Source organism: Merops nubicus, unplaced genomic scaffold, assembly GCF_000691845.1.
Source record: "Merops nubicus isolate BGI_N331 unplaced genomic scaffold, ASM69184v1 scaffold3213, whole genome shotgun sequence".
Classification (NCBI taxonomy): Eukaryota; Metazoa; Chordata; class Aves; order Coraciiformes; family Meropidae; genus Merops; species Merops nubicus.
The window spans coordinates 1-18,538 of record NW_008598067.1 but is presented as its reverse complement, the minus strand read 5'-3'; the positions used below and the strand labels follow the sequence as shown (position 1 = coordinate 18,538).

Genomic DNA, 18,538 nt, shown 5'->3' with positions numbered 1-18,538 from the left:
CTGAACATGACAAGGGGCACTTTTGACGAATCCCTTCAACATGCAGCAAAAATCTCTCTCTCCAGGTAAGAGCGCCAAAACAAGCACAGCAAACCTTACACTGATTTCTAACTCGTTCTGGTCAGGTTCATCTCTCAAAATCTCTGAGGAAGAGTCATTTTCCCAGCCTCAGACACACTGCTCAAACTCACTTCAACAGAGTTGGCAACTGAAGGGTCAAAACTTTAAAAACACATGAAAACACGTGACTCTCTTAATGCTTGAGAGGCACAGAAAAATGTCTGCAAGACCACGAGGCTGCTACCTCATTGGAAGACTTCTCACAATGTGTCTCCCTTTTTTTTTACATGCAATGCAGCAGGGTGCTCACAAGAGGTTCCAGTGACATCCTGCCTCACACACCATGTGCAAAGGAAAAGAGAATTTTAAAAAAACCCACCCAATTTCATTCATTGCCTAGCTGGGAAAATAGGGGATTGCCAACTACGCAACATTTAGAAATTATTCACTGCACCTGCTGCTAAGAAAACTTCTCTCTGCAAAAGGACAAAACACTGACTAAAACAATTGGGAAGTAAGAGCCAGCCATAACAAACACATAATGGAATTTATCTTGATGTGAAGAATTAGAGGAATTTCAAGTAACTTTCTGTTTAACCACTATCATGTGGGTGGCTCAAGTCCATTCATACCTCAGCAAAAGCACAAAACAGTCTTGCCTTTTTTTGGTACTGCACACCAGCTGGATGACTCATGAGCTATCTCACCACCTTTTTATACTGGTATGTACTGGTGCTACCACAGAAAGAGATGTTTCTACCTTCTCCCTTCCCTCAGCCATTCATTCCTAGCCTTGCCCCCTTCTCTACCTATGCAAGCTTGTTGGCACACAGAGGAGGACTGAAGCAGATGAAGAACTGACCCACCATTGAACTGAGCTCACTAACAGTCTTTAGCCTGCACCAGTCCCCCTGTTCAGGTCAGAGAAGGGGTTTGTCCTGGCACGAAAGCTCAGCCAGGACAGGAAGAAGAAATGAGACCAGTAGCCAGTGAGACTACTGGGATCACCTTTTCCCATGGGGAGCAGTGACTATGCTTACTCACTGCACTGTGAATCTACAACATTTTATGAGATATATCCCTCAGCCTGGGGAACTGCAGCAAAACAAGAGACAGAGGTTGGGTTTAAAAAAGAGGGGTACAGGAAAAGGAAAGAAAGAAAAAAGTTTGGGTTTGCTATTTTAAACCACTCATTTGAAAAATATTTTTTTAAAAAAATTGTGACCTCAAGTTTCAAGTCTGGCTTACGCAGCCAAAAATATTTGAAATAGCAGCAGTAATAAATCTGAAAAAGACACTTCTGTAAGAGTGTTAATACTATTTCAACTTCTGTAAATACATTTATAAACAGAAACGCATATTTCTCTTCCAATAGTAGTGCACACATGACCTACAAGCCTCAGCACAATAAAAGCACAATAAAAATGAGAATTCATTATTAGTATTTACAGATTTACTATATTAAATATGATAACATAGAAATAAACTTCACAACTGAAGAAACAACAAAGCAGACACAGCTAAACAAGCATGTCCTTTGATAAGAACAGTAAGAGTAATTTTTGAAATAATTTTAATGTCTCTAACAGATGTAAAGAGAAAAGTTTCAGACCACAGAAAGGTGTCTGAAACATTTTTCTGGGCATTTTTCTCCTCAAGTCTAAACAGGAAATATGTTGGCAACTAGAAATAAAATCATAGTATTGCTCAAATTCTTCAACAACCCAAAATGTCTACTGATCTAAATGCCAAACCCCAAAGTAATATAACATACAAAGAAGATACATGAGCAAATCCACAGAGGACTTCTAAATACAAGAAAGGCTATTATGTTCATGCCAACACATGGAATTTGAAAATAAAAAGGAAAAAAGACAAAAAGACAAAACCCTACCAAATCCTATTAAAATCACTGCAGGAAAGGCTGCTTCTTAAATTCCTCCAAAGAATAAAGATTATGCTCACTCATCAGGAATGGTGGAGAGACACTAAAGTCAAATGAAAAAGTGCAAAACTACAGTATTCAACATATATTGTTTCCAGAAGAGTTCACAGTAGCTTAAGCTTTGCACAACAGGAAAAGCAGTGTTCCCTCTCACCATATTAAACAGCAAAATACTCAAGTGTGAGGAAAGAGTAAACTCTAATTAACAGAATATTATACTCCACTCAAGTATTATGTAACTCTACCCTAAATATAAAACAAGGTGTTTTTCTACACCATAAGAAGAGCTTTTAGAGAAGTGAAATCATTCACTTTTTAACAGTTTCATAAAATACAAAGAGATGAGGGTTGCTTTGTTGTCAGCAAAGTTTCTTAGTATCAGAAGAAAAACACAGGCATGAGCATTAGAGTGTGAGAAATAAAATCCATCTGCCCAACTGCAATCCAGCCAATTTTTCTGAAGGTGCCTTGTTGGAGCACTCTTAAGTCTGTTTGTTGCTGTGCCTGAAAGGTTTGAATATTTCCCCCACAGTTTCAAAGCTTGGAAATCCCCTTCCAACCCTTATGAGCAGGAAGGCTTTTCTCAGCAGGGTATCACTATGTACTCTGGAGGGCGTACAAGTTGTTTGCCCTTTGTTACGTGCTTCTGAAGTTAACAAATAGTCCAGGAGTCACAGACTCTTGTGGGTGTAGCCTACAGAGATACCATCACAAACAAGAAGGTACTCACAGGCACTCTGACAACCTGGCTGAGATGTGCTCTGTGTTCCCTGTTTGCAGTCCTCTGCCAACAGCAGGCAGGGTCTTTGTGGCACTTGTTCCTGCCTACTGCATCAGACACCAGAGGATCAGTCCCAAGGCCAATACAAAACTTGGGCCCAAATAATCCAGGCAGTGAACGTCTGGAATGTCCTTCCTGAGCACATTTAACCTGACAGAAGGAATAAGCAGTTTGTGCTGCAGTCCTCAGCAGAAAAATGCCCTCATCTTTGCAAGGCTGCCACCCCAAATACCAGATTACAGAAATGGACTGTACCCAGCTTTCTTTCAAAACAAAGAAACCTTGCAAGGGCAGAAATATTTTGAATTCACAATGCATTCAAAATTAAAAACACTATTTTGGAACCTTTTCATCCTAAGGCAAATGACCTAACAGACTGCTAAATCAAGAAAAGATTGTCTTGAATGCTTAAATACAATACAACTGGCATTACAGAAAAACAGTGGAATAATACCAAAGCAATGCATTGTGAACTTGATAGAAAAGCCAGTGTCCCAAGTAAGCGAGGCAGACTAGCATTTCATTACAGACAGTTCAAAACACCCATGTGGAAAAATGCTACATGAATATCAGACAGCCAGATACACCTCTGTGGTGCTTTCTTACCTACGCTGGTAGAAACATTTGAAACAAATCTGAACAAGGGACAGATCTAGCCAAAATCAAACCAAACAAAAAAAAACCCACCGAAAACAAAACATTATTTTGTCATTGGGTTTGTGCCCTGCTTACCATGGGGCTGTGCTCACTTGTTTCCTGGCACACTTGCAGGGGCCAAAGAGGGAAGGAATGAACAGCTGCCAGGGTGGTAAGGCTAGTTATGCTAGTTTTAAAAAAATATAAATAAATAAACAGTAACTTTAAAAAGCACACTGCCACCAAATTATTGTACTAGCTAATATTTGCACTCTCAAAAGAAACAGCAACTGTTCTGGGGGGCTGAATGGCACCACATGTTCTAGCCTTATTATAATATTTTTGGGAATAATGCAGAGAATTATAAACCTATGCACCCAGCACCTGTACACTGTAACACAGTTGAACCAATCACCAAAAATTGTGCAAACCCTCTCGAATAATATGAGCTAGTAGAGTTTAATTTACACACCATTTGGAAAAGAGTAACTTGCTCATCTATGCCTTCTGTAGAAGATGGGGTAGGGAAAAAGTAAAAAAAAAAAACAAAGAAACAAACAAAAAAACCAAACCAACCAACCAACCAACCAAAAAAGCAAGCTCAGAAATCTCTACCACCTTGAAGCCTAAGCTTAGCCCCAATCCTAACTACACCTCACCACCTCTATATCCCTCTCTAGAAGTAACACAAAGCTTTCAACCTGTGCTGGCACCAGCAGGGTTTTCACCCTGCCAGCACAGTTCCTGCAGAAGCTAGCTCTGAATCCAAGTGCTGTCATTTTAAACAGAACCCTGGCAAAATGCCCCACCCTGCCACAGAACTGACAAGAGGACTTCAAGTCATTCCCACCTTCAAAGAAACTATGGAACATAGGAACTGTTCCTGCCCAAAACAGCCCCCATCCCACCGAAAGGGGCTTTGCAGCATTCAGAAGCACACCAAATTTTTGTACTCCTACTGTAGAGGACAAACAAGTGACTGGGAATCTGATCCCTTTGCTGCAATCCCATAAGTATCTGGGAGGGAAGATGAGCACATGAACACACCAGAGAAATTCCACCCAGCCACCTTCTTCCTTCCATGTTTCCTCCCATCATGGTTTAGGGTCAGGACATCTCCCTTCAGAAAGTTCTTTGCTCCTTGGCAGTGACCAGGAGGAGGCAGCATACCTGGGAACAGACGTACAGGAGGCAAACAGCACACATAGGCTGGGCTGTGGTGCACACAGTATCAGCCTCTTCAGCCTGATCTTCTGAGGAGACACCTGAATTATCCAGCCCTTTCCTTCTCCCTGAGCTCAGGCAAAGCAGCCATGTCATCCAGGTGCAAGATGGACAGCTGTAACCACCCAAGCATCTCAGGGCAGCTGAGGGCAGCTCACTCTGGAAACAGCTCAAATGCAAGCAACTTAGCTGACTTAGACCACAAACTGAGATCCAACAAAGCAGGCAGAAAAATGAGAAAAATCACACTGGAAGTTAGGACTGAAGGTTCTGCCAGATAAGGTTAGGGCAAACTGTGTCAGACAGTCTTAAGAGTTTGGAGTGCATATGGGTTTTGGGAGTAATAAACTACTCTGTTCAGAACAGGACTGATACCACACAGGACTTCAGGGCAGATCATGGAGCTGGGAAACATGCACATGTGTAAGGAGAACCAAAGCATTATAGAAAAGGCATCAATCTAAAAGCAAGAGATAGAGCTTTATTTTCAAGGGTCCTTGGAAACAGAACAACGTCAATCAGCTGCAGAATTAACACTGAGATGAATGGGTCACTTCTTCTTCCCCCTCCAGCCTCTTCTAGTCTAGAAGAATATGTCAAACCCCCTTATACAGTCCAGGTCTAGTGTGGGGACTTTACATGCCCACAAACCCATTTCTTCCTGCCTTCTTGACAGCACATACTCATCTCCCACATGCTTCCCTCCTCCTGCACAACAGGACTTTCAGGCTTATCAGGGGTATGAAGTAGCCACAAGAGGAATAAATTACTGCACGTACATATTTGAGAGAAACACCAGGGAGCAGCTGCAACATGGAAGTTGTCACAGCAAAAGTTGATTCTGCCTCTCAGTATACCAATTATATCACCTCAGGCTCAATGGCACAGCTCCCAATTAACTGCAGCCAGAGTAAACAGGCACCTGACTGAAAACATCACACTGACATTGGGACAAAAGGTGAGAGTCTCATTACAATTGTTTTCTTTCTACAGCTGCCTGCAAGGCTGCAGCTCCCTATATTAGATCAACACATGACACCCTCATCGGCCTTTCAGTAGCTGTGCATGAAGATCTGAACTGATGTCTGGGTTTAATGTGTAACAGGTATTCCCTTATCGCAGATAATGAGTTTTAGAATTCACACAAGCCGTGTTTCTCAACATATTTATAAACAGTGCTCACTACCATTCTGATGTACAAACCAAAATTGTTTCATTTTCTTTCCTAAAACTAATTACAATTTTTCTTTTTTTTTTTTGATTGTAACACAACGGACTACTTTTGGGGGATCCTCAACAAACTAAATATTTGCTCCTCATTTTCTACCCTGATCACATTTATTCTTAAGTGAGAAGGATAAATCAAATACAGCAAAGGTGCCATTGCCAAAGACAGACAGAAGACTATTCGTCAGTGAGAAAAAAAGAAAAGATGCCAAACACATTACATATTCAATTTGAAATGCTGTGGGAAAAAAAAAGTCTTTAGAGCTCAAAACAACTCAGTCTGTTCCCCTGCATAATCATTTAATTGGAAGACACACAGATGTACTACAGAAAACTAGATAGGAGAAAAGGGAATAGAAAGCTAAAATGTTCTCTGTTTGTATTGTGGCTACTACAAAAAAAGTGACTGACTGGAAAATGGAAACCCCCTTCTCAGTAAACTTGCTTACATCCTATTTTCAGCCTCCTCACCTAGTTTCCCCTCTGGAAAACCCTGGCTGCAGGAGAAGTCATACAGTCTGGCATACCTAAAATGGGCAGCATATTTTCATCACCACACATCTGCTTTCACAGCACAAAGGCAACTAAAAAGCCCCAAATTTATTTCTGGAAGCCTCTGACACATCACCTCACTGTTTTGCCTCTAACCTCACATCCATGCTCAAAATTCACTGAAGGAGCAGACTGTAAGCTGTACAGCCAAGAGCAATCACCACTAGTTCACCTCCGCTCAGCCTCCCGCTGACCACCTGATGACAGGGAACTGGAACAAGGTCAGCTTGGAACTAGCAAGAGTGTGGCCCTGGAGCAGGAAATGACAGGATTTCAGTTATCACATGGACTAACAAAAATCTACGGACATCAAAACTTAAAACAGTGTATTGAGTCTTTGTTTCATTAGGCTGCATTTTTTTGATCAGTTGGGTTCTCAAACATGGGGAACCTAATTTCCACTGCTGCTCAGCTTGGGCATGAATGTCACCACCCAGAACTCTCTTTCCAAATCTCCCTGCCTTCAACTGGTACTGCTACTCTAGCCCTGTGTACTTGACAAATTAGAAATTTTCAACCCAGGAGACACCACAGGGAACAGAAATGAAATTTCACCGACTAGGCTGTTAACTGGTTACAGAATTAAAAGTTTTGTTGTTGTCGTGTTCTTTAACAAACCAACCTCAGTCATAATTTTCACAAAGGCTTTTAGAGAACAGATATTAGTTGTACAGTGTGCAATAAAAGACATCCTTTTGTTTCTGTTATACAACACCAGTGACCATTAAATACTTGAAATTATTGCTATATTTTAAAAGGATATTTTTACTCCACTATACCATCCACAGCTACATCAGCTAAAAGTCCTGAACTTCCTGAGAACATCTGTGTGGAAATCACATGTCTGAACAAGAGGCTGCATGTATTACAAGCACCCCAACACTACCTGTTTCAAGTTTCTGTAGCTGTGACATGTGCACAATGTCTGTGTCTACAGAAAGCCTGCCTGGTGTTCTCTGTCCATGTTTTCAGAACTGGGTGCCAGCTGCACAAAATGACATCAATACTCATGAAGCTAAAGCAAAACCACTCTGAGATGTGGCATGGGCTCCATCTAGGGGAGCTCCACTTCATGCCACATCACTACACACCAGGGAGTGAGAAACACAACTGCAAGATATTCCAGTGTCTGGGGATTATGCCATCTCATGTGTTCACAATGACCTTTGAAAAGACTGATCCTCCTGATATATACTGTGATTACAAATATGAAGGTGTATCATTAAAATTGAGGGGTGGTTGGTAGGTGGGTTGTGAAACTTGACTGAGCATAATGCTAATTGCTTCTTTATTGTTTCTGGCAAACAGCTGCCCAACTGAAAAATCAAATATTCAGCACATAAATGTAAGCTTCAGATATGATACTCAACTTAAATACTAGGACTTTTACTTTTTTTGCAAGCTCAAAAGACTAGATGTCTTCTTTTGTTCTAGTTACTAGGTTTTAGTCTATATTTAACACTTAGCTTTTGAAGGATTAAAAGATTTCTATAGCCTTAAAATTTTTTAACATAAAGAAAATGTTTTAATTATTTCAGTATCCATTAACAGCTGACAAATTATTAGAACAAAGACAATACAAAAGAGGTCAAGATTTAGACCCATCTTATAAACAAAACTGGAAAAGATACATAGAATACTACAGTATCTAACAGCCTATTAATGTTTAAAGCCAAGAAAAAAAAAGATTTGTGTTGTTTTCAAAGCACCTGAACATTAATTTTATTTTACCCTCCTAGACAGCCAGCCTGACAGCATGCAAGACCTACCTCTGGGGTTGTCTTTCTAAACATGTCAGTTCCATGTATCACATCCCTTATTATTCTTTCTCTGAGGTTATCATACTCCTCTTCGGTGAGGTCACTATCCTCCAACTGATGGTTGCAAACTGGGCACTGTCCACTGTAATAGTAGTGAAACAAGAAAATAAAAGGATAAATTATTTTAAATAAAAAACACCTTAAATTTTACTAACTTATTGAATGCCTGTGTATAAGCCGGATTCTTTACAAGAATTCCGGCACCATACAATAATGATAAAATTAGCTGTACTCTTTCTGGGATGCATCTAAAACCTACTAAAGAAATATTTTTATGTGATTTGGTGGGACCAGGATCAAAGTTTTAAGTGTAGAGACATTCAAGGGTTTAGGGCTGAAGTAAGCAAATATTCACCACTATTTATTTAGGTGTTGAGAGGTCAGAGTAGAATTCTCAGCATTACTACAAATTTCCACACCTCTAATATTTGTAAGTTTCCCTACCACACTGGAAAGTCCCTCTGGATACATACAGCCCAGATCTCAAGGTGGGAAGGTCAAGCAGTTGCATTGGCCTGGCCAGAAGACACAAAGTAGCTGTTGGCATAGTGGTAGAAGCTAGGAGGTAGTCCAGGGAGCTTCTGCCGGGCCATGAATCCATTCTGAAGTGTTACAAGAAAATGCACCAGTGAAATGCTCCACTATTGTGCCAGTGACTGCTCCCACAAAAAACCCTAAATTATCCGTGCCTGGTTTACTAAGGTTTGGAATAACCAAATCTGCCATAGGTGTAGAAATAAGCCCTTGGAAAAGGAAAAAGTAACATAAATCTGCTGTTTGGCTGGAAAAGCAAATAATGAGCAAGAATACTTTCTTGTGCCACTAATCTTTTGCTGTCTGATTCCATCTTATTTCTAGGCTGTTTGTTCAGATCTTTCCAAAGTGGTCAAAGTGAGTAGACTGAGAGCAGATGTAACTGAAACAGAAATGCTGTTTGCTCCGAAAGCCCCCAGCAATACTAAGTCTTGCTGGCACTGCGTGTCTGTATGATGCCCAGTTCCACCAGAGATTTTCTAACACCAGGCTCTTGGCACCCAAAGAGAAAGCAGCTTGACATTGCTATCTCCTGGCAACTAATCAATTCTTGTTCCTTTACTGCTAAGAAACTTCAGTTCCTGCTCTACAGCATGGGCCAAATATCATCACATGTATCTAGGAAAAAAGCTCTGCAGCTACAGCCAACCAAAGCCATTGTTGAGGGTTCATTTCCCAGGGCCAGGAACACTGCTCCCACATGCACAGCTGGGTCAGTGACTGTACAGCAGCACTCGGGCAACCTCCTCCATCATTCACACCGCCCACTTCTCAGGACTCTCAGTTTCCGTGCTGCAGGGTCAGCACCTATAGAAACAATTGTGGTTCTGCAAATACCAAAGCATATGTTGTTTTATCTCTGACACACAAGAACTGTCCACTGATCTGTCTGTGCATGTTTTTAAAACTAAAAGACCAAAAAGACTGAAAATCCATCATAAAAGAAAAGATCCCAGAAAAGAACAATGGAGGATGTGAAAAAAACAGACCTGGAGTTCATTAATAACATCAAGAAGAGCGCTGACACATCGTAGAAGATCCTGAAAACGTTTCCAGAACCGCGTAAGTGAGGCAACACGACAGAGGACACCCAGATCCATGCCAGCCAATGGACACAACCTTTTGTGTAACCAAACTAATGCTGAAAAAAATTCCCCAGCACTGGGAAAGGTCATCAAAACAAACCACAACCACGAGAACCACATCAACTGCTATGAGTCGGGGTTTTGTCCTTACAGCCTGCTGGCACAACACGCACTTAATTCCAAGATGAAAAAAAGACATGCCTAACTTCCATGGCCACATCTGGATTTTTATATGATCCCTCAGAACTCTATCTTGAAAGAAAGAACAAACACCCTTTTTAATATCTAGCCTTTTCTGTTGTTTCATGTCCCACAGCCACAACCTCTGTGCTAACACATAACCTGAAGGAAATAAAACTGGAACTATCATCTCTTCCATGTCTCATTTGCTCATTCTTTTCTTTTCTAGTTGTCTCTCCCGTTAGCCCCTATAAATGAAACACATGATCAACACAACTCCATACCCAGGTCAAATATGCATGTCATGTATCACTGCTGTGAACCTTGGGGCCTACCACAAAACCAGCCTCTAAGGCAGTTAACAGTGGAGGACTGAGACAAAACAACCTGCGTTTGAATTGTGAAGGCATTAGCCTTTTTTTCCCCCCTAAAATCTTACCTGAAAGTTTTGCAGATACACTTTCTAAAGACAAACCAATGAGCTAGAAATAGACATAGATGTCATGGGTACATTTCTTGACCTGCATCTCTGAATGCCTTCTCTTCTCCAGGCTGAGCAACCCCAAGTCTCTCAGCCTGTGTTCACAGAAAATGTGCTCCAGCCCTCTGATTATTTTTGTGGCCCTCACTCCAAGAGGTCCATGCCCTTCTTACACTGAAGGCCCCAGAGCTGGACACTACTCCAGGTGAGGTCTCACCAGAGAGGAGTAGAGGGGGAGAATCACCTCACTCAACCTGCTGGTCACATTTCTTTTGATGCAGCCAAGAAACAGCCAGATAGGACATTAACATACACTAAGGAAAGTTACAGTCAGTCATGCCTGTTCTCAAGCACTTCTGCCAAGAATCTCAGATATGAGATCCAGCCTGCATCTTCACCACTAGACCGGGCAGTCCAGCCATGGTACCAAGAAAATCAGGACAATCCAGTGGCTTCTCCAAGAAGCGACAAAACGACGCTTAGTTGGAATGGAGCTTTGGTTTTCCTGGCTCACAAACAATGATTTTTTGGATGCTTGCTCCCACTTAAGCTTCCCTTACACGCAGGATATGTTGTTGACTTTTCACATTTTTCCTTTCTATCACTCTCTGTACAGAAGCCTATATTCAGCCTATATGCTGGGCATAGTTTGAACCGAAGGAGTAACCATTCTTTTCTAAATCCATCCGAATATCTTATTCTTACAAGCACAATATCAGAACTCAGCCATAGGATTTGGGCTTTAAGTGTTAAAATGGAACAAGTTCTTTTCCCCTGTCTCTTTCCACAGAGACCTCCTAGTGAGGCCAAAGCTAAGTCACTGTAATTTTCTAAAACCATGGCAATTAGAAATGTTAAATCCTCCCAACAATTAATGTATACATTAATGCACATACCATAAGACAAGACTGCATTAACTGCAATGCTGACAGGGTATTTATTGAATCAAGTCATGCATGGCATCCCAACAACGGACATTCACTGCTGCACACAAACGCACTCCTGTTGCTCAGCCCACTGCAGGCTTAGCTGATACATAAATGTAAGCAATCAGACTGGGTGCTCATATAGCTGTAAAGTTACCATGAAACACATCTATTTGCATCAAGGAACTTTAGAGTTTGGAAAGAGAAGAAAGGACTAGTGAACTGTTTTGAGACTATTACAGAATCGTTAAGCCCAAAATTTAAGGACCTCTCCCATAGATAACTTGGATCCATCTGCAACTACCACTTTCAGACTACCTGAAGCAAACAAACCTCCCTGTACCCCAACAAATCAACCCACCCCAACCACCTATCAACAGCCAAAGCTCCTGAAGCCAGTTTCTTCTTGTGAAGTCTTAATGTGGATTCCCAAAGAGAGCAGTGGCAAAACAGGCATCAGAAAAACTCAGCACCTTGCAAAACGGGGCCCTTAGTCTAACTGCTGCTTTCTATCAACCATACCTTTAAAAATACCTTGCAATTTTTGTAACTTCTCACTGATTGCTTTAAGGTTGCATGCCAAGAAACTCCCACACAGAAGACTTTCACCTTACAGCTAACTGACAATTTAACTACTTTTTTTTTGGAGGATTGTGAGGCATTGCTGTGGAGTATCATGTCATCTACATATCAAGCATGGCCAGATTTACTACAGTAATTTGAACGCAGGCTCAAAAAAACTGGAGCTGCAGCTTTTTATAGCTGACCTTGGGAATCCAAAGCTTTTATAACTCTCAAAGGAAAACGGTCATCAAACTTCAAGGTTTGTTTGCAGAGGGTTCAATCTCCTGACCATCACAGTTCAAAGAAACTAGGAGCTCAGAGCTAGAGGAAGAAGAAAATATCCTGGCTATGAGCACCTTTGACAAAACTGCCAGTATTTGAATAAAATCAGAATAACCTATGAATAAATGTATTAAATTGTTCTTTTGCTGACTGCTTCCCTCAGCATGAAAGACAAACCATTAGCAGAAGGCATACAGGCCAGATTTTACTACCCCATTCCAAATAATACAGAAAAGGTACAATGTGATACACAACAGGAGTAAACAAATCAAGATATTCACTCATGGTGCATGGTGTTACAGAAGGAGGAGTGAGCCGAGCCAGAAACCAAGTTATCAGCCCAACTCCAACCCTACTACAAGAATTGCCAGAGAAAGGCATCATTACAGCCATAAACTTCTTTCCATCTGGCTCTTGTCCCACCATCCTGGTACCTCTGCTTGTAGCAGAGTCAGGGAACCCTTCTGATAACTAGAACCCCTACATAGCACATCTACCATGTAAGCAGGCTTCCCCAATGCCCCTGCAAGCAGAATCAGCTCTTATGCTATTAACTTGCAGACGGGGCAAGATGTTAATGTCAAAGGCAGGAGCATCTGATGGTCATCTCCTATTTGGTTCCCACCCAAGGCTGTCCAGATCGTGGGTGAAAACCAATCAGGAGGGTCTTTCTTGCCTGGTTGGGGACATCATTCACATGCCAACCCTCATTCAGGGATGGGGTTTTAAACCAATTGTCCAACTTAGTTTAAGGGAAAATAGTTCTGTTTTTTTCTTAACTTAAGACTCATGTTTTAGGATGACAGTTAGGCTGAATAAACAGATGAGTCTAGCAACAATGACCAAGAGTTTCAGAGATACCTTGAGAGCTTTGCCCTTTATGATCAGCACACACCCCTCCCCCCCAAAAAAAAAACACCACAAAAAGCCAACAAATTTTTTTTTTTCTTTCTTAAATTCAAAGAATCTTTTCTGTCACCAGTCATGTAATTTAATCACTAAAAAGCTCTTGCATTCTGCTTCTTTTCTTGAAGCCAACTTGAATTTTATTCAAATACTTATCCAAGTAGTCTATCTCAATCTTATTTACTTCAAAATAAAAGGTTTTCATACAACTATCACAAGGTAAATATGATATAGCACCTTGTCAACACTTTGTTCACAGATTCTTAATCCATGATAAAATGTGAGCTGATCTAGCTTAGTTCAACACTCAAAGTCTGTAACAGAATTTACAGACAGCAAGATAACAAGCTACCTCTAACCATGACAATCGGCTTTAGTATTTTAAAACTCTAAAGGCTGAAAAAGACTGTCTAGAGTTTGGTGAATCATCATAATAAGGTAAAGCAACAAGCACACATTCATGCATAATAATAATAATTCATCTTCCAGTGAACAATCCCTGCTCTCAGGACAGTGAGTTATGCTCTTCTTTCATGGGCTTCAAAACCAGTGGACTCTTAAGTGTGCTTTTACTTCAGAATATGCAACACAGTGTATTTTCATAAACCACCAAAAATACCCAAAATCTACTGGAGACAGTCTTATAATTCACAACATTTATAGTTGCCAAATTGCTACAAAACCACAGAACTAGGTTGCAAATAGAATAATATTTAAAACAGAAATTTATAGATATTAAGAAAACTATGCTGTAATAGGGATTCACACAGATAACTGGTATGTGTTCCTAACACAAGAATCATTTTGCCTTCACTGACAATAGGGTGGGAAGGCAAAACCCTGCCATCTGTACAAGTTAACAGCAGCATGTGAATAGTATCAGTTCTCAAGAAGACATCCATTTACACACCTCAGCTGCTGTGCTACATATTGTGTTAAACAATAGTATCATAAAGGCAACAATAAAATCTGTCTTTAATTCCTAAACAGTAAACAGCCACCCAGTAAAATGGCAGCTCCTATTTTTCTGCATTTTTTTGTCTTGGCTCTGCTCAGTATAACTCCTTTTCCAAATGTGCGTGTTGGGTCTTGTTTAATGCACAAGAATGAGTTGGAAAGTGGAATTTGGGAAATTGTATCCACATAACAAAGGTTCATATTCTCAAGGATGAAAACATTTTCTTATATAAGAAAAGCTATTTTTGTGTATTTATGAAAGAGTTCAACATAGAATAATCACAACAACACCTCACTTTTAAACAGAATGTTGCATTTACCTGTCTTTAATGTTGGTCAGGTGTCCTCTCCAGTTCCCTCCTGGTATACTAATGCATACAGAGGGAAAGATAAATAAAAACATTAGTTTCTTATTTAACAATACCTGAACTATAGATAAAGAATTACTTTTTGGTCAACATTTAGAAATAAAAGACCAATCAATCATCTACCCTGCAAAGAAATCATACCGAGATTTATATATAATTTAGCAATGTCTGAAAATATTACATGAAGAACCAGTATTTAACAACACCCAAAGTACTAAAGCCATCAAAATACCCAGTTTACATTGTCCTCCAATAGTAAGAGCCATACAAATAACCAGGCTGCACTTACAATTTTTGAGCTGCTGCCCTACACATTCACAAAGCACTTCAGAAAAGAGATAGGAAAGCATGCATACAAGTTTTGATTCCTATGTCATCCTGAGAGATTAAGGAAGATATGCTCATACCAAAATGTTGCACAGAGACTTTTTGCCTCCATATCATTGTCACCATCACCACCATGACCACAGCCACCGTTGTGCTGGTGTAAATATTCCTTTTTGCCCACAAGTTCCAAAACTGAATAGGAACACTCTTGCCAACATGCAACTGCAGACACCTCTCCCTTTGCCACTGTGTTTATTGTCATAAGCTGCACAACCACACATGCCCCGGGCTTTGGAATAACCATCCTGCTTCTGCCCTCCTGTCCCACCTCTCACACCGATACGTCACGGTGCCTTAGTTTCCTTACAGGAACAACAGGCAACAGAAAATACTGTGATGCACACTCAGATCTCTGCATTGGATCTGGCTTCACCCACTACCACAAGTCAGTGCTGGTCTGCTCTTCAGAAAGGTAATTTTTTTAAAACACCTATTCAGTTCCACTCACAGAGCTCACTGTGCTTACAGTACCATTGGTTTCCTTTGTCAGCAGAAGCTACCTCCCAATGTGCATGGCTTCTGCAAGACTAACAGTGCTGGAAGTTATCAGGTTCTCTTTCTGTTTGGGAACTCCACCTAAACTGTGTGTTGACTTTCAAGTTTAGCACTCACAACTGCAACAGACAGGTAAAATGGAGTATTTTGAACATGTTCAAAGATAAAAAGCCAGATGGGATAACCAACCAGCTAGTTTCATCCCTCTGTTATGGGCTTCGCCTCTTCTTCACGTTTGAGACACTACTTCCTTTAGGAAAACACCCAGCATTGATTGTAAAACATGAGTCTACCACAATCTTTCAGGAATTGTTCTAACAGACACAGTATTAAAGATACAAAAAGGAATTTGTTGTGGTTCAACTTGCAGCACTGGTTTGTCACTATGTATAGGCAATACACAGATCTTCAACGTACTCGCCACCCCTGCAGGCTCCTTGCTAAGGACTTACTACACTGAGTTTCCTGTGTGTGCAGCACACACCTACAGGTAAATCCTTCTCTGCTCTCTGGGAAAACAGCACACCTTGACAGATTTTCACTCACTAAACTGGTTCACCTTGACTGAAGCCTGTTCTGTCTGCTCCCTAGCTCTTCCCAAGAAAGCAAATCACTAGGGCACAGCCGGATAAACCACTCTAACAGCAGTAGTGTATCCCCACAGCTGTATTTTCCAGCCAGGAAGACTAACTTGTAAAAGGGCCATGGACTTCACACAAACCCAAGCCAACAGCTGAAATCAAGTCACAGATGGGCTCACGTACAAGAGCGTGACAAACAGGCAGTGAGCTTGGATGAACTACACTGTCCACGCAGTGTTAGCTATCTGTGATTTGCAGAGTCCAACTGTCACTACTCCTGACAACACACGGCACGGGCTGCTAAACACTGTGCTAAACCACAGCTTATTCTTCTCCTGTTATTCTATACAAAGTCAACATTTAATCTTCACTTAACCTAAATTTGCTGCCTCTTTCCTTTAAAGAGAGAAACTATCTAATTTTCAAATAACTTACTACTTCTACACTCGTGCTGATTATAGGAAGCCCCCATATCTGTCAATGTTCCTTGCATACCAACCCCAGAAAGAGATGAAGTTGGGTATTTTGAACAGCCATGACCCATCAGAACTTCCTTTCTGTACCAAGGAAAAATTAACAGGTAAAATCTTTCAAGAAAAGGCAAAATCAGTAAGAATTTTACACTAATTTGGGAGCAAAAATATTTTCTTTCCATGACAGTGTGTCTCTCGTGGGGAATCAACAATCACAATGAAATGTTGAGGGACCTCATCAGACTTGACCTGTGGAATAATGTGAATCCCATCCTCATGAACTTGCCTGCTACTGAAACATTATTTACCTTTCAAACCATAGCTTTATACTCCGCATAAATGTTTTGTGAGGGTATATTTGGTTCTCTCTCAAATATAAGAGCATACCAAACAGCTCTTTTTGCAACTCAGCATCTTTCATACCCCTGCAGGAGTCAAAAAAGGTCTGCAGGACATCCAAGGTTGGCACCAAATCCTTAGCCAACATTTCATGGTAAAGTTCAAATGCAAGCTTCATTTCTTGGTGACGGGTGGCTGCTTTGATACAGGATTCATAGTTTGTCCGTGAGGGAATCATAATCTTTTTTACTTCTTCCAAAAGAGTCAAGGCCATTCTCCATTGATCTGAATTACTAAGCCCCCTGATAAGAAGGTTGTAAGCGCCACTTTCTAAAATCTTAAATCTCATTTTCATTATGTTATATACATCACGAATTTCTGAAGTCTGCCCCTGCTGGACACATAATGCCAGATATTTGACCAACAAGTTATATGCAATGTCACCATTGCTCTTTGCCACGTGGGTCAGCAAGGACTTGGCCACATCAACGGGGCTGTTGTACCTGACCATACTGTTAAACATCACTTCTTCAAACACTGCAGGTGATTCAAAGCTTTTCTTCAGTCTGTTCCATTCCTCAGCCTGCAAAGGTTTTTCTGGAGGCTGTACACTGGTAAATTTATGCCTTGACAGAACTTTACCCGGCAACAGTTTCTTTGGAGCTCCAGCAGAGGAAGACAAGTGGAACTTCCCTTCAGGTGCTTCTTTAGTCTCCTCACCCCATCCTTTTTCATTATCAACTTTACACCTTTTCTTTGTAGGAAAAACATCAGTTCCTTCAGGCTCTACTGGTAATGCAGTGCTGGAAGATGTCATAAAACTTAAACAGCCAACCTTTTCCCTGCTGGGCATGCTGAAAGAGACAGGGAACAGTTGCTGGCACCTTGGAAGAGGCCAAAATATGCGACATTTCCATAGCAAAGCCTGAAACCCCTGTTGACTAGTTTGAGAAAACAGTGCCATCACAAGAAGAAATTATCTCACTGTGTCTAACAAAGTTATAAAATGGAAAATGCAGTTTGCATAGGGACGTTTATCATAAAAGCTCACGGGATGTTAAGCTGCATAAACTTCAATTTCAAAATGCTTGTTCTACGAGTCCTTTTTGAGTCTCACGCAAACACAAAACGATACCATCTTTTTTTCACAAAAATCAACCTCTTTGCCTGTGAGACCATTCATCCAAAATGAAGGTATCTTTCTAGAGACGACACTGTGCAGGTTTGCAGCTTATAAGTTCTGGTTGTTGGTTACAGTGAAGGTGAGCACTGAGCACGTTGTACACAGACAGGCAATGCCAATGCAGCTCAACCAAAAGCATGGGGTTTTTCCTTCCTATCTTCATCCAAGTCGAGTCGGAAAGTTTCCTAAAAACAAAACCAGCATGGCAACATCACAACCTGCTCCACATTTTCCTGTCATATTTACACTTGCATGCTAGCAAACACAAAGTTCAAAGCACCTCGACAGTTTCAGGCCAAGAACCTTAGTCAGCCTCAGAGCAGACTCAGGCAGTCCCAGCACGGGGTTCCGACATGGGTTCCCTCCCGCCTTAAAACCTGTGACAAAACTCGGCTTCACTGCCGTCCCAATCTGAAGCTGCTGGCAAGGCCGCTGCCAGCGAGGCGGCGTGACACCGCCGGCCCTACGCGGGGCTTACGCTACGGACGCAGGCACTGCGGCTCACCAAGGGGCCCCGCTCCGCTCCGCTCCGCTCCGCACCCTACCACAGGC

The 18,538-nt window shown here is 41.2% G+C and overlaps 1 protein-coding gene across 1 annotated transcript in view; it reads right to left on the bottom strand.

The window, feature by feature from the left end:
• Positions 1–17,767, bottom strand: part of KIAA0391 (KIAA0391 ortholog) — a 49,064-nt gene extending 31,297 nt beyond the window's left edge. The window contains exons 1-3 of the mRNA XM_008936893.1: positions 16,773–17,767; positions 14,481–14,528; positions 8,195–8,327 (exon numbers count right to left, since the gene is read on the bottom strand). Of these exons, the coding sequence (XP_008935141.1) occupies positions 8,195–8,327; positions 14,481–14,528; positions 16,773–17,767 (1,176 nt within the window). The remainder of the gene's footprint in view (positions 1–8,194; positions 8,328–14,480; positions 14,529–16,772) is intronic.
• Between the last annotated feature and the right edge of the window lie 771 nt (positions 17,768–18,538).